This window comes from Halichondria panicea, chromosome 3 (genome assembly GCF_963675165.1).
Source record: "Halichondria panicea chromosome 3, odHalPani1.1, whole genome shotgun sequence".
Lineage (NCBI taxonomy): Eukaryota > Metazoa > Porifera > Demospongiae > Suberitida > Halichondriidae > Halichondria > Halichondria panicea.
The window spans coordinates 1,388,832-1,415,470 of NC_087379.1; the positions used below are offsets into that span (position 1 = coordinate 1,388,832).

The following is a 26,639-nucleotide window of genomic DNA, read 5'->3' on the forward strand; positions in this document are numbered from 1 at the left end:
AAGATTGGAATATTGGGAAATTATTTTGGATTCCAAGCCTCAGCCCAAGAGAGGATATTATCGATGTTGAGCACACCATACTCACACTCCCACTTTTCCTGCTCAAGAATATCGGGATTGAGAAAGTAGACATACAGGACGTCCCTCCCAGTCCAGAAGTTGACATAAGAATCAACTCCTTTCTGGTTAGCATCACTTAAGCCGTCTTCACCCAACAAGTCTGTGCGAGTTGAAATCTGGTGGAACAAATAGAAGCTAATTACTCTCAGCAAACTTGCGCACACGCACGCGCACATGCAGACACACATACCAGGAGCGTATATAGCCAGGATTTTTTGGAAGAGAGGCAAAAGTATCAGCCACACAGCGCCGAAATTTTGACCGGAAGCCACGCCTCTTAATTATGACGTCATAATCTATTTCTCTATAGTTGGGTGTGGCCTGATGTTTAGAAAGCTAGTTTAGCAAAGAACAAGAACTGTCTATAGATTTAGACCAGAGTTTAGGGACTAAATCGTTTTGCTTGCCTACTAGCTAGCTAACTGCAGCAAGATTGGGAAGAAAGGGAGTGCTCAGCAAGATAATCAGCTACACTAACCTGAGCTGAGTAGTAGAGATCCAGACAAAGGGGGGGCATTTGCCCCCTTTGCCACCCCCTGCCTACGCCACTGCATACACACACACATGCACTATACTATCTATTTATTTTGACTAAAGCCTGCAGGAGCTAATTCTAAGAACCCAAATTGGAGGTTATTAATTTACATACATGGACCAACCCACCCATGCAGTTACTATAGTTTTCAGAACATGTACAGCCAAGCCAACTTAAAGTATTACAGTAACCATGCAACGTCGAGTCCAAGATAAGTTTGACCTCAATGGCTTGCAGTAATTATTCAGCGCATGGCTCCAATGTACATGTGAATGCTTTATAATTCAGTGTATACTGTGGCTTTAAGTGCAACGGATGATTGGGGAGGGTTGGGAAAACCCATCTTCTCGACTCTCAAGGTTGGGCGTCTGTTTGTTTTTCTATTCCTATATATATATATAATATAATTATTATGGTTTTGTGTTGTCTGCTCCTTTGTTCTTCTGCATGCATGGTGTACTGTAGTCCCCTAACTATTAGAAATTAATAGTGCAGAGCTTTTTACATTTTCTAAGCCCAATCAGTATATAGACACTGTGATAGACTATGTAAAAATAACCTAGCTTTATAGACACAAGTATACGTATAGGATTCCATACAGTAACTGAAAATATTCTGCTGGCCATGAAGGCTAGATTCCAACCATCGTAAATAATTAGAAGCTTTCTGTTTGATTGGGAGGGTATGCGATTGACAATCTTTGCCCACCCCTACCTTTGTATACCCTTCAAACACACACACACACATACATGCCTCCTGCGCATGCGTACCGAGGCATAATTATAATGAACTTACTTGAGGTTCAGATTGTTGGTTAGACTTAACACTCTCATGAGGGGGGACCTACAATAATACAAAACCAATGCATGAAACCAAGATAATTCGTGCATGCAAATATTGAATCCTATACATGCAGACACCAGACCTACAAATCTTTGTACTATATAGATAAGCACAATATGAGGGTGGTAACTTCCCAATATTATGATTTACATTAGCACCACTTTCCCCTTTTATGAAAACACACAACACGCAGATTATAACACGGTTTTAGAGGTCAAATTGAGACACACAAGCAGATACCAGTAATGAGCAACTGACTGTAATTTCTACCTTTAGTACCAACAGTATTAACTTGAAACTAGTACTGCCACAAGATAGAAATTACTAGGGGCTTTCTTTTTTGCCAGGTATTCGTTTATTATACCGGCATCTGCTTGTGTGTCTCCATTTTCACTTGAAAAATTTTCATTCCTCTAATGTTATAATCTGTGATTTGCATGATAAAGGGGAAAAGATCTAAAATGCTGACTGCATGACTCTTTAACTCTATATAGACGGACATAAAGGGTGTACTCACATTCTGAGCCAGGTACTGGCAGACTTGAGCAGCTACTTCTGTTCTATTTAACTTCAGTAGCAGCTCCATCAGTGCTCTGTATGTTGCCATGGATGGACGGTATTGCTTCCATAACCTCAAGCACCTCACCATGGCTGTCTGAGTATCGTATTGAAGGAAGGTAGTTCTCACATCATGTTGTTCAGCGGCACTCAGACCCATTGCTGCAGAGTAGAGCTTCACACTGTCGAAATAGGTAGCTATGACTGGAAGTTCATTACCAGGGATCACCTGATCAAGTTGGACGGTATCGACATGGTACTTGTCCATCAACTCTTGCAGATCAACTCCTCCCACATCAGAGGCTGTGCCTGCAAGGTGTACTTAATGTCTTATTTACCCTATATATAGTTTACACCAGATTATTTTTGTGTTTACATTCATTGGACCATGCAGTTAAAATTACTTTCCCATCTTATCTCTGCCCCACGATATGTACAATGATACCAATGACAACAGAACTCTTAAAACTGCATAGCCAGCTGAGTATTACACTCAAAGCGGTCGTTATTATCGTCTAGCTTCATCCCTAGGTGGGTTTAGTGCATTACTTGCCTCCACAAACGGTGCCCCTGAGGTATACACCTGGTAGCTTATAGAGAGGCTCGCTATACTCAAGAAAATTAATTCAACTCTAAGGCTATTGTGATTCTAACATTGACGTATTGACATTACGTCTATATATTGCATTTAATAAGGCATTGAATGTGAGCTAGAGTGCTGTCTTCAAATGTGACCATACAAAATTTTTATGACCAACAATTGTAAATTAGCTCCAACAAATTATGTCAGTACGTTATTACCATCTCTATAATAATAACTTATTTTCCTGTTTATTTTACCTAAGTTCTTTTGGTCAGGAAACGCAATTTTTAAGATGGCTTCCTCGACTTTTGGACAGAGGTTTTCAAGTTCCACAGGCTCTGATCTGAGAGCTTTCAGGAAAGTGTCGAGGTGGCAGTCAGGACTGCTTTGAAACCACTTCTGCAACATTGCACTGAAACACTCTCCAACGTCCGATGGATTGTTTTTCCGAATGGAGTCCAAATCAAACACAGACATAATATTTAGACTGATGCCAATTTTAAACCACATGTTCTTTCCTTGCTTATACGCAGCGTCATGCAGAGCGTTGAAGTACGGCTTGTCCGAGGGGGAGAGTTTGACTGTGTAATGAATAATACGTAGTTCAACTGGCTTATTCATACGTATATATAGAGTATGAATAATTGCTATAATAATTAATCAAGGAATAAGTTTTATAATATAATCTCGGAGAGGGTGGTACATTAGCTGTATATATAAACTCTGGTGAAATCTCAAGGGAATTAGCAATAGACATGGTCCCATGGATACCAACACTGACATAAACACCTTTATCTTATAACACATTCGTACAACAACACCTAATAACACAACAACTATAGGCTCAGTGTCTAAGCAATCTACCAAGCCTATATATTATAGCAGCTCATGCATGAGCCGGGGAAACACGAAAAAGCGTGGAAACAAGAAATCCGGCGAAAGCATAACTCTGATCCGTTACAACGTCATTCACACGTACAGTGAACTTTTTAGTTTTCCTTAGTGGTTTTCTCAGCCAATCATAGCTTGTAGTGCAATTCCCTATATATTACATTGACATAATGATCATTGAATGATCGTGCATTTGTGCAAGCTATATTAGTGTTTGAGTTTTGTAGTAGTATAGTGTGGAGCACAGGCATTCACAGTCCTCCACCCATGCATGTTGACATAATTAGAAGCGACTAATAAATAAATATTATGGTGGATCGATGGAGCTGCATTGTATATTATTATGCACCACAATGTCTTTGAACACAGCCTATAATTACAATTCGTAATTAAATGTAGCAACACTAGCTGTACAATGTTCATGACGTTGGAATTATGCGCTCTCGCCGGATTTCTTGTTTCCACGCTTTTTTGCTGTGTTTGCCAATCCTAGCAACTTTTTCATTGTAAAAGTACAATATTCAAATGCGGTAATGTGTTTCTATGCACTAACTCACTTCGCCCGTAGGAAGGCGGTGGGGGTGGCTGACCTGAGGCTGATCCAGGAGAGTTTACATGTGCGTGAAAGACAGACAGACATTATAGTGTAGCTTTACTTACTGTTAGTGGTCTGAGAGGATGATACTCCCTAAAAGTACACAATGTGAATAATGGTTTTGTGAAATGCATGGACACATGCACTGTACACATTTTATGTTCATTAGATATTTCTCTGAAGCTACTAGCGTCATCGTGACATTTAAGGTTTCACCCTAGCTCCTCCTTCTAGCGGCATAAAATGCCATGCACCACTATCAACCCTTTCCCCTCATAATATCACAATGCCAGACGTTAGATTCTCCACACTGTTTGGAGATGCTCCCTAACATAGAAAACAAATCTTATAAAGACCTTCGATTACTTAAACATCATTAAGACAAAATTGAGTGTTGACGTTTCAACTTAATTTGTATGGATGATACAACACCTAAATTATACTCTGTAGAGAGAAGAGTTGCAGTCTATTTGTGTTGCATGAGGTTGACTTATATAATAATGTTGTCATAACTTTGCACTGAAATTCTTGTCTTCTATCTACAGCTAATAAGCTTGAACCAGCTACAAGTTAGCATTTTCCATGTAAAAGTCCCTGGCATACTTGTCAACCACATATAGCATAAATGAAGCCATAATTGACCACATAACTTCCTGGGGCCTGAACTCAACGCAAATAATTCTCACCTCGACTTGAAGGTACTTCTCTGACTTCAGCCCTCTCCTAAATAATAGGGTGTGTACACTATAGTATAGATATCTGCAATGCTAACGAACATTCACTATTGATAGTATAGCATGTTTTATATGCAGTTTTAGTACGTACATTTATTTGAGGTTAGGTGCACAATTACCCTGGACTCAAATAAGACCTGATCATCATTCACAACCACCATAGCCTAGCTTGTACAAGCTGATTTTTGTCTAATGTGAAAAACTATAGAATAATCTTCTGAAGGGAAGTGTCCTTGGAGGCAATGATTGTATCTTTGGCACATTCTTTTTTACCTCAGCGCGGGCCTCCTTCGCAAGTTTAGTGAGCAAAACTTGTCCTTCAGAGGTGATTCCCATAATATCTCGTTTCCAAGTGTCTTCTGTTGTGAGCGGAAACAACTTGCCCAAGAATCCATTTGCTAAAGGATACAAGATCAGACACAGTTATAGTAGTTATTATATACACACATGATCAATGTTTGTCTAACTACCTACCATCCACCAATTTTATTGTTCTATTGTTCTATGCATTATAGTTATATCTCTGTGCACATGCATGCACCTGAAGTACATCTATACGATAGACAATGTTAATTTGTGCACATTAGTCAACTGAGACGAGCCACAAATCTAGATACTTCGTATAGGAAGTTTTAGATCATCTACAAATACTTAAATGTACCTATATAGCTACGTAACGCTCAAACCATAATAGCTTAGATGCATCATGGAATACATGCATGGATCCATGACTTGTTAACAAGTATAGGATATACCACACCTAAGAGGAGGATATGCACCCACATATCCTCCGCTAACGTGGTTACTCCGAGGCGGAGCCGAGGGGTATGTAACCATGGTAGCGGAGGATATATAGGGTGCATATCCTTCGAGTAGGTGTGGCATATCTGACTTATACCACGTGACCGCAGCACTAAAAAGGACCTCCCCCTAGCAACAATTCAATCGCGATGCAGACTGCAAAAAAGAACAAGACTATGCCGGATTTTGCAGCCGTCAAAGAGCTAGTTGAGCAACATGTTGACTCCTATACAGATGCTCAAGAGTTTCCCTGGTACAAGCGTTGACCATTCAACGTCCCTTACTGGAGTTTCAAGCTCTTCTTGGATAAAATGTATCTAAACCGCGGCCATGGACTCTAGCCATCTTGTTGGAGAGCACCTTCCGTGTTTCTGCCGTCGCTTTGAGTCTTAGTACCGTCAAGCATGGCCCTTTTCTCTTCGCTTACTTTTTTAACAAATGAAAAAACTAAAAAACAACTTGAAAAACTGTGCATGCCTGGGGCTGTATGCTAATATTCTATATATCCTACAGCTGTTAACCAATGAGATCAATTTGTGGTGACGTAAGTGTGGTATAATTCCGAGTGAAGCGATGTTATGTTTGGGTCCTATTAGAGATTATTGTGGTGGGGTGTGGTTGAAGTCGAGGCAAAAGGAGCTCTTTATATACTTGACATGTGTATAGGCTTTGATACTCAGCGTGGAGTCTAACTCTTGGCAAGGACGTCGGCTCATAGTCTCAGACCTCAACAACAGCCATATTATACAAAAGTGGCTAAACCTAAAAGATCTATAATAATTATTATACTACTGAGCAAGATATTGTATATGATTCCCGCAATGAAATTAAGTCATTAATTACTATAATTAGCGTTAAGTGTGTGCCCTCTATTCGATTCTATAGGCTGCCTGCAATCAAGGCTATACTGGCTTTATTGGAAGCCGCTATAATTATGGCTTGACTATAATAGCCACTAGACTGTAGATACATAGAAAACCTAAAGCCAGGTCATAATTTTATAAGCTATAGCCAGTGGCGTAGGCAGAGGGGGGCTGACGGGGCTAGAGCCCCCCCCCTTTTGTGTTTCATCAACTCCAAACCAGCTTGAATCACCTTGATCTGTCAATCTATTCTGCACTGCATGCGTAGTTACTAGAATGATGTCATTCGATGGAAATGTGGGCAGGGTCATCTACTGCGCATGCTTACTGCTGATGAAAAGTTATGACTTTTTTTTTAGGTAAAATTCCAAGCTATTCAGCACCTGCTAAATGGATATTTGAGCCCTGCCCTTCCCAAAATCCTGGCTACGCCACTGATAGCTATGTTCCTCGTTTTATTGTGCTCACTGAGTGTATAGTAATACTAATCAATAACAACCTCCCACCCTCACTCCATGCTTTTACTATGTCAAGTTAGGGAAACATATCAAGTGAGTGGAGACCTGATCTTATAATTTATCCACTGATCACAATTTCCAGGTCTTTCTCTCCCAGCCCTCTCTCCCTAAGCCACTCCATTAGCTCCTCAGTTGACATGTCAAGGTGAACATTTCCTCTTGACTGTTCAGCCATGATGGTAGATCTACCAGCAAATTGTGTGTGTTACAATGCCTAGCCCCTAAGTTGCTGTTTGAAAGGTCAGCCCATGCATAAAATTATTTATGCATGGTCAATCCCTTGGTTACAGGAACCACACATATTCATTCACAATGCATTGTTTATCAAAGAAACATTGATCTAAGCATTCACATCAGAATAACCCAACTCATGGATCAGTATGTTAAATTACATTGCATTGATGAGCAAAGGCAATGTTAATTGGAGGGCACACACGAAACACAACCAATGTTGTTCAGGTCTATCATCATCTATAGCCTATCACAAAATTGCATGCACATTGAAATAAAAAAAGGTGATTTTAGATTTAACACTGTTCTGTTGTGAAAGCAGTTTTAGGAGCAGCCACTGAACCTGACTCATGCCAGCACTCATTCAGGTAGGTGTCCCAGGAGAACGAGCGATGATACCCTGAGGGGACAGAGAGAAGGAGAGAGGTAATTGCATGCATTAGATAGAATACACCTTTTTACTGGGCATGATAATTATTATCTTCTAGCGTGATTGAAATATGCATGTACGTATTTACTTGAAGAAAATACTTTGGTAGGTATTCATTAATTGCTATTCCATGGACACTGATTAAGATCACAGGGCAAATAGATTCACCATTGGGAATTTGCAGGTGGTGGTGGTGAGAGGCACACCAGCCGATGGGATGGATGTCAGGAGTGGTAGGATCACACCAGTAGTCGTACTTTGAGGACCAACCATCAAAGTGAATCAGTAGCTGGCCGTTCTTGACTTCAGTGATGGTGGCCACACACACCATTGTCGGATTCTTCCTGTCCTTGGCTTCTAGCTTCATGCCTGCCTTGAACTGATTAACAACACTGGATTGTGGTGATTTGGCTACGGGAGTATGGACCTGCAGTAAACAAAAATCCTTCGTAAAACAAAATGATGAATCTAATACTGGTCATATACAATAGCATAAGATAGGATCTGTTGATATAGTGTAAACATTTGAGCAGCTACAATTGTGTGCATGCATGTCGTGAGAAAATATCGTGTTCTCTTGCATTTAAAAAACTTGTCAATACATTCCATGATAAACATTGGACCCAGTGTATATTAAAAAGACAATTGGCATGCAATGGTTGACAGCACACCAATGCATACACTCACATCTGAGAACAGGTGGCTAGGAGCAGCAGTGGACGCAGTACTGGAGAGATAGTCCGTCCAATCAAAAGAGCCGGAGTGACCTGAAGAGAACAAAACAATCATCTGACTAACACCTATATGCAGTGTGTACAGTGCATGTGTACGGTACTATAGTCTCGTGGGCCATACCTCAAAAACTGATACTACGTATGGTGACTAGCCAGGTTTTTGTGTCGAGTTTTGGAATTTCGAAACGATGGCATTTCAAGAATTTCCACACAAAAATGTACCTCAAACATTCAAAAGGGGCGTGGTTTACATCGTCCGCCATCGCTAAAAGTTGACAAGCTACACTCTGAGCTACACATGCAGTCACTCTATACTAACTGTATAAGTGTTGGTTGTACAAACATGCACTCTAGACTATTGCTTTCTTGAATATCTAGCTGACGGATAGCTGCAGTCAAGAGTGAAAAGAAAGAATAGGGAGCCTGCAAAACTATGATATAGGCCCTAAATGTGTGGAAATTATAGCAATAGACAACGTTTTTCTTGTATGTGCATGCAGCTCTACAGATCTAGATCTACAATAATATTATTATTGTTGTGTATCAATCATCTGTCTTGATATAATTATTATGTTTACATGATAGCTTCTTCCATTTTTCAGTCGCTGTAGAGTAGTGTCTATAATTCTACTACTTCTGTGGAGAAAGGCTGTGGGTTTTTGTACACGGTTAATGCAGGATGCAATAACTAAATTCCACTGCGACACAAAAACCTGGCTATGTATATATAGTATCCGTTTTTGAAGTATGGCTCGCGAGACTATATATGTTTACGGCGAGGGGGTTGAAGGTGATGTCCCTGTGCCTGACACCAGCCAATGGGATGGATGTCAGGAGTGGTAGGATCACACCAGTAGTCATAAGCGTTAGTCCATCCGTCAAAGTGGATCAATAATTTGCCATTATTCACTTCGGTGATGGTGGCCACACACACCATTGTCGGATTCTTCCTGTCCTTGGCTTCTAGCTTCATGCCTGGCTTGAACTGATTAACAACACTGGATTGTGGTGACTTGGCTACGGGAGTATGGACCTGCAATAAACAAAAATCCGAACACTTAATAACAAAATTCTGAGTCTTATACGTATAATGTTGTACCGACAGACCCTATCTATGCAATACGTATACAGTGTAGAACATTTGAGCAGCGATAACATTGCTACATGTACGTATGTGTATTGAATATCATAGAGAAAAACGTTATCTTCCATTAAAAAAACTTGTCAATTTACATTCCGTGGTAAACATTTGCATGAACTCTGTCCCGTGTATATGTATTGTCTAATTGGTATCGCATTGCAATGGTTGACCAATGTATACACTCACATCTGAGAACAAGTGACTAGGAGCAGCAGTGGACGTAGTACTGGAGAGATAGTCCATCCAATCAAAGGAGCCAGAGTGATCTGAGCGGAACAAATTGACTTATAGCACCTATATGCAGTGTGTACAGTGTTTACGGTGAGGGGGTTGAAGGGGATGTCCCTGTGCCTGACACCAGCCGATGGGATGGATGTCAGGAGTGGTAGGATCACACCAGTAGTCGTACTTTGAGGTCCAACCATCAAAATGGATCAGTAGCTGGCCGTTCTTGACTTCACTGATGGTGGCCACACACACCATTGTCGGATTCTTCCTGTCCTTGGCTTCTAGTTTCATGCCTGCCTTGAATTGTAAGCTACACGACACTTGCGATGGCGGGGTTGAAACTGCTCTTTGGTCCTGAAAATAATCACCACTTTGTCAAATTCATATGTACAAAAAGTATACTCGTACCTTTGTGAACAGGTCATCTGGAGCTGCAGTTGCTGACTGGCTCTTCAAATAGCGGCTCCAATCAAAACTCTCCATGTATCCTGCAGACAGGAAACAGCAAATTAATTGTCAGTAAACCTCCATAATTACTAGAAATTTCAACATCAAATCAAACAGCTAGGTACCTTTTGGGGGGTTGATTTGTCTCCCGTTCGCCTGACACCAGCCGCTAGGGTGTATGTCATTGGATATCGGTTTGCACCAGTAGTCATACTTTGAGGTCCAACTGTCAAACTTGATTAGTAGCTGTCCATCCTTGATGTCTTTGATTGTTGCCACGCAAATCACGGTTGGGTGGAGCCTGTCCTTAGCCTCTAGCTTCATGCCGATCTGGAAGCCATTTAAAGTAGCTCCCGCAGACGGTTTGACGGAGATACGACGACCATCGGCTGAGATTTGCTCCTGTGCGTGTGTGTGCTTGTGTGTGTTAGGCGAAGGAGATGTGTGTGTGTGTGGGGGGGCGGGTGTGTGTGTGTGGTGTGTCGTGGATTGGATCTATAAGGGGTGGGTAGGAAGTAACTGCTTGTACGTACCTCCTTGAAGAGATGTGCTGGTGCTGGGTTAACCCTTTCACTTGCCAGATACTCACTCCACTTGAACTGATCGATACATCTATACCCTATGAAGAAGTCAGAAAAAACCATGCATAAATTGCTGCTTACCTAGTGGAGGGGTCACTCTTTTCCCGTTCTTTCCGCTCCACATTGGAGGGTGTATGTCAGTGGAGCCAGCATCACACCAGAAGTTCCACTCCTCCCCCCATCCATCATAGTGCACCAACACCTTCCCTCTACTGACCTCCTTAATGGTAGCCACACACATGACCGAGGGTTTAGTCGTATCCTTAGCCTCCACTCGCATGCCGGGGGAGAAGAGGAGACTCTCGGGACCAGCCAGCTGACCCTGGAGGGCGGGGGGGATGATAATTTAAGGCACTTTTCCTATCAAAAGATGCATCAAACTACAAAACCACATCGACAAACCCTAGAGCATAATTATGTGATAATTGACACATTTAATTTGGTAATCTTATGCTCTTTTTATGTCTGGGAATGTTGCAGGTAGTACACTAATCGTCCATATACCATCCAAGCAGCACTAGCTGACTGACCTCTGAGAACAGATGATCTCCAGCTGCCTCCGACTGAGTCTCAGTGAGATAGGAGGACCAACCGTCCCACTCCTGATCTGTATACACACGTAACCTTAGTTACTATAACACAAAGCATTCGCTAAAGAAATGACAAAGCAGCTAGTACCTCACAATTATACTAATAGTTTGACTCCATACGGGACCAAAGTAGACAAAACAATTACTGCATGTACATGTATTTAAAAGCATGTAAGGTAACACCATTTGCAGGAAACTCACTGAGAGGTTTCTGCAGATCCCAGCTGTATTTCTGACACCATCCGGATGGATGGAGCTCCACTGAGTTCCGGGAGCACCAGTAGTTGTACTCCGGACCCCAACCATCAAAGTGGACCATCAGCTCATCAGCTGAAGGTGTGTAATTATAACACTGCATGACGTATCTATTCATGTAATGAGTAAAATTTAATACCATCAACACCACTACTAGTCCATGCGAACATTTCAGCCTTAAAACAATGGTTCGGGGAGGGGGACTCTTTCAGCTGGCATAACTTTAATTCCGTAGATCTACTGTATGCATGCAATATCAATGATTTTATGACTTTATGGATGCTTAGAAAGATATACTTTTCATCAAAGTTCACATTCGAGAGATAAAAGTATTTGCCATATATACCATTATAGCCCATAGTCAAGGCCGCAAAACAAATCATAGCCCCAACGAAAATTTCGCATCAATTAAGTTCAGAAAATCATATCAAAATGTTAGCATTGGATTGGTGTTAAAATTAATGTTCAAAAATAGTGCCCCCATAAATTTGAAATTTAAATATTAAATGTTTGCGACCTCTGGAAAATAACTGACATTATCACTCACCATTCCTGTCCATGACGGTAGCCACACACACAAAGTAAGGGAACCTCCTGTCCACAGACTCCAGTTTCATACCAACCTTGAAGTTCTCCCGTGTCTTGTCTGACAGGAACAAAAGACATAAAATGAATTATTGTAATGTAACGGGTCTCACTGAATGAACTAGCAACTAGCAATAGTAATAGATATAGTTTTGTGGAATCCAAGTCTTATATAGCCTCTACACAGGCTCTCCTTTTTCTTTTTTCTGTTCTTTATCACAATCGTTCAATAAGATAAAATACTGTATTAATCATTCAATGAGATAAAATACGGTATTAATTGGAGGAATAAAGAAAGAAATAGACGTAGAGTTAGGAAAAAGGAGAGCCTATATCGGGAAGTCGCGTGAGGGTAGAAGGGTGGTAGAAGGGTGAAAATGAGCGTGGGCATGCTGAGCTAGAGATGTTGGACTGCACGCAGATATATATCTATGACTAATAAAACTTTGCCTAGCTAGCTGGACATGGACTTGGAACTGGAAGTTTGCAGGCACTATAGCTAGGCTATACCTTAGGCTTAGCTAGATGATCTACTAGTCTAGATTGTTCAGATTCTATCAGACTATCACCTTTTCTTGTGTCTTTCTACATGCTAGTATAGATCAAGAATAGCTTAGTCATCATTATCATGTAGCAGGTAGCTACTGCCACCAGAGCTGGCCACGCTGGTTCTCTGATCTGACTTGCAGCACAGCTTGGTGCCGGTGCGGCCGGTGGTTGTCTACGTCTCAGTGCAGTCTTATTAACTCTGAATGCGTGGGAGAATACCTTACGTCACGATTGTGGGATACATATCGCCCACGTTCATAAAAATCCTTGTGGATCACGCGATTTCCTAAACTAGCTTTATACTTTTTCTTAACTGTACGCCCATTTCTTTCTTTGCTGCCTCACTATGTCTTTCATGGATTATGGATGAACAGTGACAACAGTAATAAAAAGTAAGGCCTGGGAACGAGGCTAGTCTTATACACGTAGCAGCACACGTAGCTTTGCAATATAATTATACTATAAAGCAAAAGCAAAAGAAAAATACTGAAGCGTTAGAAATTGGTAAATATCACATCGTTCTAACTCACTCGGAGTTGGCTCAGCTTCTCCACCATCAACTGACTCTCCGGGAGGGAACAGCTGTCTATATTGAGGGGGAAACTCCTGAGAAATACCCGGGGACACGCCTAATGCATTCGGGGGAGGTTGTGGGGGGTAGCCAGGATATCCACTTGTGGGGGGTGGGTAGTACTGTCCTGGGGGGTACTGCATGGGGGGCACATACCCACCAGAGGGGCTAGTGTAGTATCCACCAGGATATGGCTGGCCATGGGGAGACGGGGAGTAACCTGGGTGGTGGGTGTACTGTGCTGGATGTGGGGGTGTGGTGTACGGAGCAGGAGGCGTGGTTTGTGGATAGCCCGGGTTAGCTGGTGACGGTGGGTACGTCGGAGTGTATCCAGTGGGTGTGGTCTGCGTGTAGCCGGGGTTAGCTGGTGACGGTGGGTACGTAGGAGAATATCCAGTGGGTGTGGTCTGCGTGTAGCTGGGGTTAGCTGGTGACGAGGGGAGGGGGCATGGTGCCGAGTACCCAGGGTTTGGAGAAGAGGGGCGTGGCGGGGCAGAGGGGGTCACTTGAAGCTGCGACACTGAAGGGGGAAAATGTTTGTCATTAAACTGCCACTTGATACGCCTAACATGTATGGCTATAATGACCACAAAGAGACCATATTTACACACAACAATGTATATCATATTCATGTGTGGTGGGAGGGCCAATCTAACTTACACAACATGCACAGAATGTGTGAGTGATATTGCAGTGCACACTAAATGTCTCAACACTGACAAGAGTTCACTTACTTTTGTTGAGAAGGGCGCCATCCAGTCCTGCCCCCTCTACTACTGGGCCTAGACCTGTAAGAATAATTATGCACAACAGTAAAAGAGAGCCTGTTTACAAGTATTTGCAGTTCTTTATTAATTATACATCTATGTTCTGCAATAAGTGGCACCATAATTAATGAGCTCTTTCAAGTTTGCTTGGCTTGACATGTTCATTTGCTCATAACAGTACAAAAATTAAGGTGTTCAGTAATAATTATTAGGCTGACATAATTACTATTTGCCTGCCTGCATGGCAACCAATAAGCACCACTTCCTATCATCATGACAACACTTTAAGTGGGGCAAACAATTATACACAATTAACACCACAACACAAACAAACTGACCATGCTCCTTCATTCCAGTGATGAGCTTGGTCAACGAGGTTTGATAATCGTCATAGCCAGGGCGAAACATAGTCCAGTTGATACCAGAGACAACATACTTAACTCCTCTAGCTCTTTCAGTGCCACTAAAGTCCACGTTCTCCACAATAACAGGGAAGATGTGCTTCTGGTCACCATTAGCTGTGTACAGCTCGCTCTTGCAGTATCGAGACATGATGTACTTGTTAGAGATGACTGCAATAAGAGCTTGGCATTTGTCCAGGCCCGTTCCTATGGCGGCATGCCAGTCACAGCCTGCTGTAATGTCCTCTGTATCAAGCCACACTGAGAAACTGGAAGTCGGTAAGGGTAAAATAAACACTAGCCTGAACCACCACATTGTAATAAGCCAGTGCTTGACTCCTGCCCTGGCCCTACAGACTGAATGCTCACCCATTTGCTTGTAGGTCATACTTCAGCTGCTTGACAAAGGAGATAACCTCAGGCTCTCGGCCATAGCTCAAAAACAGTTCTTTGGCCATGTTTCCTTGTTTCCTGTCCACTCATGGAATATCAACAAAGACGTGCAGGCAAAGCCGACCCACCCCCTTATTACTGATTAGGTCAGACAGAAACAAAAGGGAAGCCCCAGGTAAATCATACCACTAAACCTCAAATGAATAGTCCCAGGGAATACTCCCACCTTCTATTATATTATTCGCCCTCTTTATAAACAAAAGCTGTTATAGTATAGCTAGTTTTATACCTATAGAGCTAGCTACATTGAGTTATGGATGACACTGCTCTAGTACTTCTTGACAGGGCTGAAGATAGAAAAGAAGAGGTTGAGATTACTAAAAGTATTGATACCCTTATATTTCGCATTGAAGACACATTTGAGCTTGAGAGAGGCAGCATCTCTCACCTGCAGATATGGAGTAAGAAGTTTAATGACTACAAAAATTTGAAAAAATTCGAGGAAGTGGAAGATGGATGCAAGATAAATGCAGTGCCAATGGTGAGCGTAATGATCAAAGGCTTGCAGATCTAGTTACCAGGGTTTGTAAAACTACAAATGCTCAGACACATACGATTATTGTCTAGAGTACTCCTGTTATCGTACATGTAGTCTATCTTGAATACTGCAGACTTATAGATATAAATTGCTTTATCTCATTGTAGCCAGAGACTAATAGATATAAATTGCTTTATCTCATTGTAGCCAGACATCAAAATTTACATTAATTATACTATATATAGTCTGTTGAAACTCGCAAGCCTTCACTGTTGCACGGCGAACAGTAGACTGGTGTAGAATCTCGTGTCGCACAAGTCAGTATATCAGATAAGATGATTTTAGGTGGCTGGGATTTTTGTGACGTTGTGATACTTAGACCACAAAACTACTTATACACAACAAGTATGCTATATATAGTGCTGTGTTAGTACATGTCGTTTTCGTGACGTTGACGTTGACGATACAGTAGTTATACTCAAGTTTATAACTTGCATGCTGGTAGTGAGCATCACGTGCATCCAATCTCACTATATCAATGATCTTGTGGTAACCGCATGCGGTCTAGCCACTTTAAATATCGTGGCAAACGTTGCACGAGTCTCTACACAGAGAGTGTCCGGTCTCTTTTTCGCATGTAAAAGTGCTGACTTCCAAATCTAGTAAATACAAGTAATAATCAATATACTGACGATATTATTGATACCCATGCAGGATACAAACCCACCACACCCTATTAGCTTAAAACTGGAGTGATGAGTGACGAATTCCAGTGCTGTATAGCCTCAGGGTAGAATCCAAGTAATAATCCTTGAAATTTGATCCTTGAAAAATTAGCAATAGGTTTATAACGTCATGCCCTCGTGCTGCAAGACTCTTGCCCTCGGGTTCGAGTTGTATTGTTATTAGTTGTATATCCCTTGTATATCAGATAACTATATATAAGTATATGCGTGCAAGTATAGAGTATATAGTAAGATATACAACCCCTTTGAAAGTCTGCAGTATCCCAGCCATACTGTACCAAAACTGAATAATTGGTCGTCTGTAATACTATATAGCATCTCTGAGACGCTAACGGAGAAAATCGCAGACCTCCATCCCTTATCCAACCTTATAAATCCTAGAGTAGAACCCTATAGTTATTGCATGCATGCATGTATATATACACTGTCTTTATCAGCATAATTGCAGAGGAAACAAGAGTCTGACCTGCCAACTCAGTCTCCAGTTTCCCCTGGCATGACTGAAGGGCCCCTAGTTTCACCAACCTTGGTAAGCTAAGCAAGTATTTGTATAGGAAATGCCCATGCATGCTTTACTTTACATACTTACAGACATACTGCACGGACTCATTAGGTGAAGACGAAGATGAAGCCTTGAGTGATCATGATGCTAAACAGGAAGGTGCTAGCGGCTTTGCTCTAAAAACCAACATCTGGCCAGCTGGGAAGGACGTCCTGTTTGTCCACTTCTTCAATCCCGAGATTCTTGAGCAGAAAAAATGGAAGTGTGAGTATGGTGTGCTCAACATCGATAATATCCTCTCTTGGGCTGGGGCTTGGAATACCAAGAAGTGTCCCAATATTCCAACCTTTAAGAAGACGGATAGGCCAGATAGGGCTGACATCAGAGTCAAGTTTGAAGGTATAATATACATGGCTGTACTAAATATGAATCCATGCATTGTTTGGCATATATATAGGTGGTACATGTTGGTCCAAGGTTGGAAGGAAAGCGACGACCGTTCAAGATATATCTGAGCCCACAATGATCCTTTCACTAAAAGGTCTAGACCCCAAAATGCAGAAATTTCTTGTCATGCATGAGTTTGGCCATGCCCTTGGTCTGTTCCACGAACACCAGCGTTCTGACTTCTGGGAGGTAGCAGAAAACTTGCTGGATATGAGGAAAATGAGAAGAGATCCTCGAATGAAGAACGTGAAGTTTGACAGAGATATGTTGGAAAAGCAGTCACAAGATGCCACGGTGATGACGCCAGAGTACGATCCAGACAGTATCATGCACTACTGGTAATATCGCCATCTTTATGTTAATTCACATATGCATGCAAGTGTTATACTGTATATAGGTGGTTATTATGCCTCGGTGCGCATGCGCAAGGGAGGTATACGCTATAGTGTGCGTGCGTGCGTGTCTGTCTGTCTGTCTGTCTGTGTAGACTGCTACAGCTGCTCAAGAATCAATGAGGTTCAAGTAAGAGTTTCTATAGGCTTCTAGTCATGTTTTCTTGGATTTTAATTCGTGGATTTGCAAAATAATGCTTTGTTCTCGAGTTATGCCTATACTTGGAATGCCATTGCAGCCTTTTCGGAAGCGCACGTAATCAAACTTGTTTACCGAGTGTTGCTACTCTACTTAGTAGTTAGCTCTGCACTAGAACGCTAGCTATTGGTAGCTGTAAGAGTGAGAAGAGAGCTGCAAGGCTCTGCTGATGATTAATTTTAGACCTGAACTTTGGCATCGATTATTTTTAACAACACTCATGGTCGATCATTACCCACTTTTTGAGTTTGCTGCTGCATGCAAATCTTTATGTTATGTAGCTTTGGCATGCACCGAGGCATCAGCACCTGTGGTGCTTTATTTTCGAGGCACTACATTTTCGAGGTTTTCGAGGATTGACTCAAAACACTAGTGCCTTGAAAATTGGTATTACTGTAGGGGTGTGGTCATTTGAACCGCTATCCTCGAAAATGTTTTGTTTGGGCAATCCGTGAATATTTAGTGCAACCCGCTCTACGGTATAGGTTTGACGTAAAATGGCTTATGAAGAAAAAACACAAGAATCTATCAAAAGTGGAGGCTGATGGAAGTGTCAGTGAAGAAGAAAAGGCTGTTTTGAGAGGAATTCACAAGAGACATCTGAGTTGTGCTGATGGGCCTTCAGAGAAAGATCTTGATTTTCTACAAGAGAACTACGGTATGTCCCATGCATTGACAATTAAAGCTTTATCCATTAAATTGCGTTTTTAGGAGGAGTGTCATCCTCCCCGACCACAACCAGTAAGTTATAAACTACAAGTAAAAGTTTTTTGAAAGATATATACACTATACTGTCTGTCTTTCTTTTACGCACATGTATAGACTCCCCTAGATCAGCCTCAGGTCAGCCACCCCCACCGCCAGCTGCACCTTCCCACGGGCGAAGTGAGTGGATTCAATTATAGTGCACAGAAATATGTTATGTTTTACCATCACCACTCACTAGCAAACATCTCCATTAGCTTCTGAGATTACACTAATTCCTAATGCTATAGGAACTTACCCTATTAGTATATATAAAAGAGGAAGAGAAATTGGCAACAGTGCCAATTCAGTGCATGTGATGAATTTACATTGAATCTGCAGTACAGCCTCGAAAACTATCCGCCTTAATTACGTCCTATAAACGAGGCTATTTTTCCGGGTAACTCGCTCAAAATACATTGTAAGAAAGTTGTGATTAATTCCTCGAGAGACATCATCTTGTTCAGCAATTTTTAACGTGCCCATCATGTGAGCCACGTGTAGTACAGTCACTACTTGCTAATGACTGACCATACCTAAGTAATTAAAAAACGACATCCAGTAAAGTTATAAGCATGCTACAATAGGTATAGACCTATGAATGTAAGTCAACACAGTGCATAATTATTATGGCTCAATCATGTAGTCTGTGCAACTCACTTACTGTGTGTAGAAGCCATCAGCTTGGCTAGCCACCATGCATCTAGAGCTTTGGCTTGACTTGAGTTGCACATAATTATACTGCATGATCGAGCCATAATATTTGCTTTTATTATGCAAGCTTTGGCTTATTGACAGAGCCTCGATTAAACCGCGGGTAAATCGGATCTTACTACTTCCGTTACCAATCCCTCTAACTTCCTCTTCTATATATATCTATGATTAATGTTCATACGTATACGTATGTTGTGTTGTTTGTTCAATGTGTTATTGTAAAAATGATTGTGGGACATCATGCACTCCTGCATAGACAGCTGTCTCATGTTTCTGTGACATCATGCACTCCTGCATAGACAGCTGTCTCATGTTTCTGTGACATCATGCACTCCTGCATAGACAGCTGTCTCATGTTTCTGTGACATCATGCACTCCTGCATAGACAGCTGTCTCATGTTTCTGTGACATCATGCACTCCTGCATAGACAGCTGTCTCATGTTTCTGTGACATCATGCACTCCTGCATAGACAGCTGTCTCATGTTTCTGGGGTTTTGTATGGCATATTTGCTGCTTGCGCAATTACCAATTCCTCAGAAGTGAGTTTGACACTGCACCACAGCGCACTAGGCTGTGTGCACCATCTGTCCACACTTTCCAGGGGTGATTAGATCTCATTCATTGGTAGATATCAAATTGAATAAAACAATCATAAATTATAGTATAGTACTTGCTATACATCCATGCATGTAGTTATTCATTTTTACAGTCAAACTCTCCAACTCTGACAAGCCGTACCACAAAACACTGTATGAAGTCGCGTACACACAAGGAAAGAACAAGTGGTATAGCATTGGCTTAGGTCTGGGTTTGTCTGCGTCTGATTTGGTGTCCATTCAGAAAAGCTGTCAGTCGGACGTTGGAGATTGTTTTCGTGCAATGTTACTGAAGTGGTTCGAAAGCAGTTCTGACTGTTATCTTGACAGTTTCCTGAGTGTTCTCAGATCAAAGCCTGTGGATCTAGGCAACCTTTGCTCAGAAGTCGAGGAAGCCATCTTAAAAATTGCCTTTCCTGAGCAAGGTAAGATCGGCAAAACATAATACGTGCATTCACTTGGCCTGGTGTAGAGGCAGAGGAGGTACGACACGTACGTGTGCCTTGATTTTGCAATTAGCCTCTGCAATAATGTTGAGCGTGGGTGTAATTATGCCTCGATTATCCGCCCACGCTAAACGCTATTGCAGTGGCTAATTGCTAAATCGAGGCATGCGTGTCGTACCTCTTCTGGTGTAGAGGGGAGGCACTCACCCCGGCTATAGGGCTTATTTCTGATTGAATCAGTGTCACTGTGGCCTGATTTTTTGTACACTGTAATTTACAATAATGTTCAGGTCATAATACAAGTCACATTTAAGAAATGTTTTTATGACCATAATATACAAGCAAAAGGTGGTATTCAAATGTAGAGTTAGAGACATGTGTGCACAATAATTATGGTATCCTAATTGCAGTTGCCAAGAAACCACGAATGTACCACTGAGCAGAACTTAACTAGCTAGCCTAATTATTAAGTAGAAGTACTGATATTTTACAGAATAGTTACTTAAATCTTTATTTTTGATAACCCACAATCTTTTATAATTATGTGTTTATATACGTGAATGCCTTTATAATGTTTCCATGCAATGCATCCCATCTCTGCATTGCAATGTCAATTAGGCCAGGCAAAGTACATCAATAATTTTTCGGCTGCTTCTGCTCTAAGCCTAAACATAGAAAGTAGTCTCGAATACCGGCCTTAACCTAAAAAACTTGAGGCGAGTATTCGAGACTAAATAGAAAGGGCATTGGAAAGTAGATATATACGTACTACTAAGTTAATTTGCTTTGAGTTCAACCTGGGACTTCTATATTCAGGCGCCGCCACCCTCTACCGTTGCCCGGGAATCAAGCCTCTTCACAGTTTTGTTCAATTCCACCAGCTCCAATCAGATTGCATTGAATTATCCTCAAGTGGATTGATCACACCCACTCAACTTTACCACATGTGAATTTTTTCACACGTTGGATTGAGTGACCAACACCACTTTAATAAAATGATATTCATTGCTATGGCTGGCCATGGGGAGACGGGGAGTAATCTGGGTGTTGGGCACGGAGCAGGAAGCGTGGTATGTCGGAGAATATCCAGTGGGTGTAGCTGGGGTTAGCTGGTGACGAGCATGGCGCCGAGTACCCAGGGTTTGGAGAAGAGAGGGCGTGGCGGGGCAGAGGGGGTCACTTGAAGCTGTGACACTGGAGGGAGGAGAATATTTGGAATTAAACTGCTACTTGATACGCCTAGCATGTATGGCCAGGGTGTCTTACAGGATTTTGAAGTAGAGGGGGGAAATGAGAAAAGTAACCAGCTAAAAAAAGGTCAACTGTTATTTCAATACCCAGCTATGGACACTCAGTCATAATTGAAAGGGGGGGAAATTGGAGCTAGGAGGGGGATATCCCCCCTCTCCCCCCCTGCATGACACCCTGATGGCTATAATGACCACAAAGAGATCATATTTACACACAACAATGTATATCATTTCATGTGTGGTGGGAGGGCCAATCTTAATAATTTGCAGTGCACACTAAGTGTCCCAACAATGACAGAGTTCACTTACTTTTGTTGAAAGAAGGGCATCATCCATGCAGTCCTGTCCCCTCTACTACTACCTGTAAGAATAATTATGCATAACAGTAAAAAAGAGCCTGTTTACAAGTATTTGTAGTTCTTAATAGATTATACACCCTGCAATAAGTGGCACCATAATAAATGAGCTCTTTCAAGTTTGCTTGGCTTGTTCATTTGCTCATAACAGTACAAAATTAAGGTGTTCAGTAATAATTATTAGGCTGACATACGTAATTACTATTCGTCATAGCCAGGGCGAAACATATAGTCCAGTTGATACCAGAGACAACATACTTAACTCTTCTAGCTCTTTCAGTACCACTAAAGTCCACATTCTCCACAATAACTGGGAAGGTGTGCTTCTGGTCGCCATTAGCTGTGTACAGCTCGCTCTTGCAGTATCGAGACATGATGTACTTGTTTGAGATGACTGCGATAAGAGCTTGGCATTTGTCCAGGCCCGTTCCTATGACGGCATGCCAGTCACAACCTGCTGTAATTTCCTCTGTATCAAGCCAGACTGAGAAACTGGAAGTGTAAGGGTAAAAGAACCACAACATCATAATATGACCATTCATTGTTAAATATTAATTAAAGTCAGTGACCCCTGGCATGGCATGGCAGCCCTATACTATCCTAAGCTCAGCCATTTGCTTGCAGGTCATACTTGAGCTGTTTGAAAAAGGAGACAACCTCAGGCTCTCGGCCATAGCTCAGAAACAGCTTGTTTTCCAAATATCACTGAGTGTCTACATTTACGTATTGTTCTTTGGGCAAAAGCTTGTGGGAGTTCAGACCCACCCCTTAGCTTATTAGGCTAGAACAAGGGAAGCCCCAGGGAAAGCACCCAGAAAGCACACGTAGGTCTACTACGTACGTACATGTATAGATCTCTTCTGAGTACTGTTAATAGTCAGCGTACAGTGCAAAGACAAGAGGGAGAAGCTCAAGCTCAATCTCATGGCTAAACTTGTCCTCGTAGCTATTGGAGGGCGAAAAAGAAAAGTTTCTTTTACTGGCTCTAGTTTGAAAGAGCTCAATGAAGCTATAGAGAATGAGTTTGCAGACTGTATTCCAAACTGTTGCAGAAACTCTCATTTGCAAATTTTTGACAAAGATTTTGAGGAATATGTGGATCTCACAGATGTGTCTGAAGTAGAAAACAAGTGCAAGCTAAGCGTTGTGTTGCAGGAGGTGAAGTTGGTTACTGATGTAAACTAAAACAATCATCAACATTATACCCTTTTCAGGACGGCGTGGAAGAACAAGAATCACCGGTCATGGTAGATCTATAAGCAGCAATCGAAAGCATCCATATAATTATTACTTTACATAGAATTATTTACAGGTTCCGTACTGTACGGACTCATTGGGTGAAGACGAAGCTAAAGCCTCGGGTGATACTAACCAGGCAGGAGCTGGAGCTGGTGCTCTAAAAACCAACATCTGGACTGGGAAGAACGTCCTGTATGTCCACTTTCTCAATCCCGATATTCTTAAACAGGAAAACTGGAAATGCGGTAGAGCTGTACTAAACATCGAGAATATCCTCGCTTGGGCTGCCGCTTGGAATACCAAGAAGTGTCTCAGTATTCCAATCTTTGAGAATATGGATAGGGCAGATAGTGCTGACATCCGAGTCAAATTTGAAGGTACTAAATTAATATAATATTCTGAATCTATGCAATGTTTGGCACAGGTTGTACATGTTGGTCCATGGTTGGAAGCCAAGCGATGACTGTTCAAGATATATCTGAGCCCACAATGATCCTTTCACTAAAAGGTCTAGACCCCAAAATGCAGAAATTTCTTGTCATGCATGAGTTTGGCCATGCCCTTGGTCTGTTTCACGAGCACCAGCGTTCTGATTTCTGGAAGGTAGCGAACAGCTTGCTGGATGTGAGAAAAATGAAAAATGATCCTCGAATGAAGAATGTGAAGTTTGACAGAGATATTTTGGAAAAGCAACCACAAGATGCCATGGTGATGACGCCAGAGTACGATCCAGACAGTATCATGCACTACTGGCAAGTACAATAATACAGTGTTACAGTAGCAATTGAAATTTATGTTCACAACCATGATGATGTCATAGGTTTGACGTGAACTGGCTTAAGAATACGAAGCACAAGAGTCTGTCAAAATTTGAGGCTGATGGCAGTCTCAGTGAAGACCAAAAGAATGTTCTGAGAGGGGTTCACAAGAGACATTTGAGTTATGCTGATAGTCCTTCGCATAAAGATCTTGATTTTCTGCAGGAGATTTACGGTGTGTCCATCCACAAAATCATAGGTTCCATGCAGTATACCGTATAGCGCGAAATGTTCGAGGGGCTTAATTTTCGCGGATTTCGTGGGTTAGAATTCTATACGAAAATTAAGTCCACGAAAATTGTTCTTTAATTAGAATTACCTGCTATCGTGCAAATATTTAAAGGCGTGGCTTCCGGTAAGCAGTCATTCCGCGAACATTGTGCAACGAAATGGTTTTTAGAGGCCAATCCACGAAATATAAGTGCCTCGAAAATTTCGCGCTATACGGTATACATTTTGTACTTTTTAGGAGGAGTGTCACCCTCTCCGACCACAAGCAGTAAGTATATACTACAGAACTATATGTAAAAAATACTATTTGTCCTTCTTTCACGCACATGTATAGACTCCCCTGGATCAGCCTCAGGTCAGCCACCCTCACTGCCAGCAGCACCTTCCTACGGGCGAAGTGAGTGCATGGGTTCATATAGTACACAGAATAATTATACTAGCAAACACTATAGCTGCTAATATAGGCTGATTATTCCTAAACCGCTTATAGTACGTATTATTATTATTGTGTGGATGGTTGTAGTCGTGGTGTTATTAGGCTTTACCAACGCTTCTGATTGCTTGATTTAGAGTAACACAGACAACAAGGGTTTTGTATGGCATCTGCAATTCACCATATTATAGTATGGTCTGTCCACATTTCTCAGGGGTACATATAGATCTATGGTAGCTATATTAATTACTGCGTAGCGCGCAGCAGGGGTATAGAGTGATTGGTGTATGTGTGGACACAAAAATAAGCTGTTTGTTTGTTGAGTGAACTAGAGGACTGCTTTAACTGCTAATGAAACAGTATAATAGAGTCTAGTTATGGTTGAAACTTGTGCTATCTTTGAAGGCGACAAAAACACTGTTTTCTAAAATCAATCCATGTTTCTGTTTGGAGTCTTAGTACCGTCAAGCACTTCTCTTTACATACTTTCCGGCTTGATTGAACTGCATGTGCATGCCTGGGGCTGTATGTTATTTTATCCTACAGCTGTTGACAATTAGTGGTAAATTAAGTGTGGTATGCAGATAGATCTACATGTATGCTCATGTGGAGTACAAGTCAATCTGCTTATAGCTACATTCATGGATTAATTCATGCATTCATCATTTCACAGTTAAACTTACCTCTGACAAGCGTTACTTCAATGCTCTGTATAATGCTGCTTATGAGAAAGGAAAGAGCAAGTGGGACGACATTGGTACTAGTCTGAATTTATCTCCATACGATTTGACGTCCATTCGGGAAAACAATTTGGATAATGGAAAACGATTCCGTGCTGTGCTGTTGAAGTGGTTTGAAAGCTGTCCTAACTGCTATCTTGACACTTTCCTTGATGCTCTGAAAACAAAGACTGTGGGCCTAACCAACTGCTGTCAAGAAGTCGAGGAAGCCGTCTTAAGAATTGAGCAAACAATTGAGCAAGAGAACGCAGGTAACAATAGAAAGAAATATACAAGCTCAACATAATAATAGAGGAACGATAATTATATATATACACTGAGGCATAATACATGCATTTACAATGTTTGGTCATGCATGCACATTAGGTATATCGCATGTAGCAAATGGTGGACCACGAGGTATGCAAGTACTATAATAATTTACACGATATAATTACGGGTATTGGTATTCTATAATTGCAGATGCCAAGAAAGCACGAAGGTGAATGTGTCAAAACCTCAAACATAACTGATACATACAGTATAACTTAATTTTTTCCTGATACAGTTATATATAGGCTACAGAGTCTATATTTTTGATAACCCACAAACTTTTTATACGTTTATACATGTACATGAATTCTTCTATTACAGTAAACTCTCGCTATTCCGGCTCTCTGAAGTACGGCCACCTCTATAATTATATATACCGGCCAGGCCATTTATTTTAGCTGATTGCTAGCTAGATGCTTATACTGCACAAAACGCAGCCACTTGCTATAAAGTATTCACTGGTCGGTATTGGCTGCCTCAACTAGGTTTTCAATGTACTTTTATTACTGTCAGATATGACGTTTTGGGTGTGGTTTGGAAGATTATACAGGAATAACCAGAGGAGGTCCGACAGGCGCGGTGCAGCTCAAGCAATTAGCCTCTGATTACTCTCAGCAAAAACATACGACGTGGGCGGATAATTATTGTTAATTGCCTGAGCTGCACCGCGCCTGTCGTACCTCCTCTGAGGATGAGCAATCAGAGTAACAAGTATAAAATAACAATAGCACACATAGTAAACGGGAATTCCTATATATATGTTTCTAAGTGCATGTTGGTAGTTCATGGTGATTGTTGTGGTCTTGACTCATCCAGTCCTGCATGAGGAGGGACACAAGAGTAATGTACTTGCAAACCTTGTGCACTATATAATTATATACTTGCAGTTAATACCTATATACCGTACGGGTAGAAAATTTCGAGGTGTTTTTAATTTCGCGTTTTTCGTGGGTGGCTGCAGAACACGAAAATTAAAACCCGCGAAAGGCT

The 26,639-nt window shown here is 41.5% G+C and overlaps 4 protein-coding genes and 1 long non-coding RNA gene across 6 annotated transcripts; 3 read left to right on the top strand and 2 right to left on the bottom strand.

The window, feature by feature from the left end:
- Positions 1–20: 20 nt before the first annotated feature.
- LOC135332887 (uncharacterized) lies at positions 21–7,224 on the bottom strand. Its single transcript, XM_064527801.1, has 9 exons — positions 7,087–7,224; positions 5,133–5,257; positions 4,812–4,848; positions 4,191–4,218; positions 4,088–4,126; positions 2,897–3,220; positions 2,016–2,365; positions 1,451–1,498; positions 21–236 (listed from the first exon to the last, which is right to left on the bottom strand). The coding sequence occupies exons 2-9, from the start codon at positions 5,252–5,254 to the stop codon at positions 21–23; spliced, it is 1,164 nt and encodes a 387-aa protein (XP_064383871.1). The 5' UTR covers positions 5,255–5,257; positions 7,087–7,224.
- Positions 6,877–9,425, top strand: LOC135332899 (uncharacterized). The gene is made up of 2 exons (XR_010393677.1): positions 6,877–7,074; positions 7,124–9,425. It is a non-coding gene; the product is annotated as an uncharacterized LOC135332899 (long non-coding RNA).
- Positions 7,425–15,132, bottom strand: LOC135332876 (uncharacterized). The gene is made up of 17 exons (XM_064527783.1): positions 14,921–15,132; positions 14,489–14,820; positions 14,118–14,171; positions 13,343–13,903; positions 12,226–12,324; positions 11,625–11,753; positions 11,364–11,440; positions 10,915–11,155; positions 10,786–10,871; positions 10,378–10,654; positions 10,214–10,293; positions 9,898–10,159; positions 9,764–9,843; positions 9,211–9,469; positions 8,390–8,469; positions 7,871–8,129; positions 7,425–7,672 (listed from the first exon to the last, which is right to left on the bottom strand). Exons 1-17 carry the CDS (start codon positions 15,007–15,009, stop codon positions 7,569–7,571), a joined length of 3,069 nt encoding a protein of 1,022 aa, XP_064383853.1. The 5' UTR covers positions 15,010–15,132; the 3' UTR covers positions 7,425–7,568.
- A 125-nt stretch (positions 15,133–15,257) lies between these two features.
- On the top strand, positions 15,258–20,831 carry LOC135332884 (uncharacterized). Of its 2 annotated transcripts, XM_064527798.1 has the most exons (9): positions 15,258–15,485; positions 16,677–16,757; positions 16,820–17,129; positions 17,188–17,515; positions 18,254–18,426; positions 18,480–18,509; positions 18,591–18,653; positions 19,938–20,249; positions 20,681–20,831. In XM_064527798.1, the coding sequence occupies exons 1-9, from the start codon at positions 15,258–15,260 to the stop codon at positions 20,707–20,709; spliced, it is 1,554 nt and encodes a 517-aa protein (XP_064383868.1). In that variant the 3' UTR covers positions 20,710–20,831. The 2 variants fall into 2 exon arrangements, with proteins under 2 accessions (XP_064383868.1, XP_064383869.1); XM_064527799.1 differs by lacking the exon at positions 18,591–18,653.
- A 1,857-nt stretch (positions 20,832–22,688) lies between these two features.
- LOC135332886 (uncharacterized) lies at positions 22,689–25,974 on the top strand. The gene is made up of 10 exons (XM_064527800.1): positions 22,689–23,034; positions 23,091–23,123; positions 23,189–23,492; positions 23,540–23,867; positions 23,936–24,108; positions 24,403–24,432; positions 24,499–24,561; positions 25,271–25,588; positions 25,704–25,736; positions 25,800–25,974. Exons 1-10 carry the CDS (start codon positions 22,801–22,803, stop codon positions 25,820–25,822), a joined length of 1,539 nt encoding a protein of 512 aa, XP_064383870.1. The 5' UTR covers positions 22,689–22,800; the 3' UTR covers positions 25,823–25,974.
- The last annotated feature ends 665 nt before the right edge of the window (positions 25,975–26,639 follow it).

What these genes read in the sequence shown, in the direction of transcription:
- LOC135332887 (XM_064527801.1), bottom strand. Translation starts at nt 5,254, where the DNA reads ATGGATTCTTGGGCAAGTTGTTTCCGCTCACAACAGAAGACACTTGGA. An exon ending in AGAAGTACCTTCAAGTCGAG is followed by an intron (nt 4,219 to 4,811) that starts GTGAGAATTATT and finishes GTGTACTTTTAG; the next exon opens with GGAGTATCATCCTCTCAGAC. An exon ending in ACCGCCTTCCTACGGGCGAA is followed by an intron (nt 3,221 to 4,087) that starts GTGAGTTAGTGC and finishes TTCATTACACAG; the next exon opens with TCAAACTCTCCCCCTCGGAC.
- LOC135332876 (XM_064527783.1), bottom strand. Translation starts at nt 15,009, where the DNA reads ATGGCCAAAGAACTGTTTTTGAGCTATGGCCGAGAGCCTGAGGTTATC. An exon ending in TACCGTCATGGACAGGAATG is followed by an intron (nt 11,754 to 12,225) that starts GTGAGTGATAAT and finishes ACACACCTTCAG; the next exon opens with CTGATGAGCTGATGGTCCAC. An exon ending in AAGAGTGACCCCTCCACTAG is followed by an intron (nt 10,872 to 10,914) that starts GTAAGCAGCAAT and finishes ACTTCTTCATAG; the next exon opens with GGTATAGATGTATCGATCAG.
- LOC135332884 (XM_064527798.1), top strand. Translation starts at nt 15,258, where the DNA reads ATGGATGACACTGCTCTAGTACTTCTTGACAGGGCTGAAGATAGAAAA. An exon ending in GACAGTATCATGCACTACTG is followed by an intron (nt 17,516 to 18,253) that starts GTAATATCGCCA and finishes TCTACGGTATAG; the next exon opens with GTTTGACGTAAAATGGCTTA. An exon ending in AATTGCCTTTCCTGAGCAAG is followed by an intron (nt 20,250 to 20,680) that starts GTAAGATCGGCA and finishes TCCTAATTGCAG; the next exon opens with TTGCCAAGAAACCACGAATG.
- LOC135332886 (XM_064527800.1), top strand. Translation starts at nt 22,801, where the DNA reads ATGGCTAAACTTGTCCTCGTAGCTATTGGAGGGCGAAAAAGAAAAGTT. An exon ending in TAAGCGTTGTGTTGCAGGAG is followed by an intron (nt 23,035 to 23,090) that starts GTGAAGTTGGTT and finishes TACCCTTTTCAG; the next exon opens with GACGGCGTGGAAGAACAAGA. An exon ending in AGCACCTTCCTACGGGCGAA is followed by an intron (nt 24,562 to 25,270) that starts GTGAGTGCATGG and finishes ATCATTTCACAG; the next exon opens with TTAAACTTACCTCTGACAAG.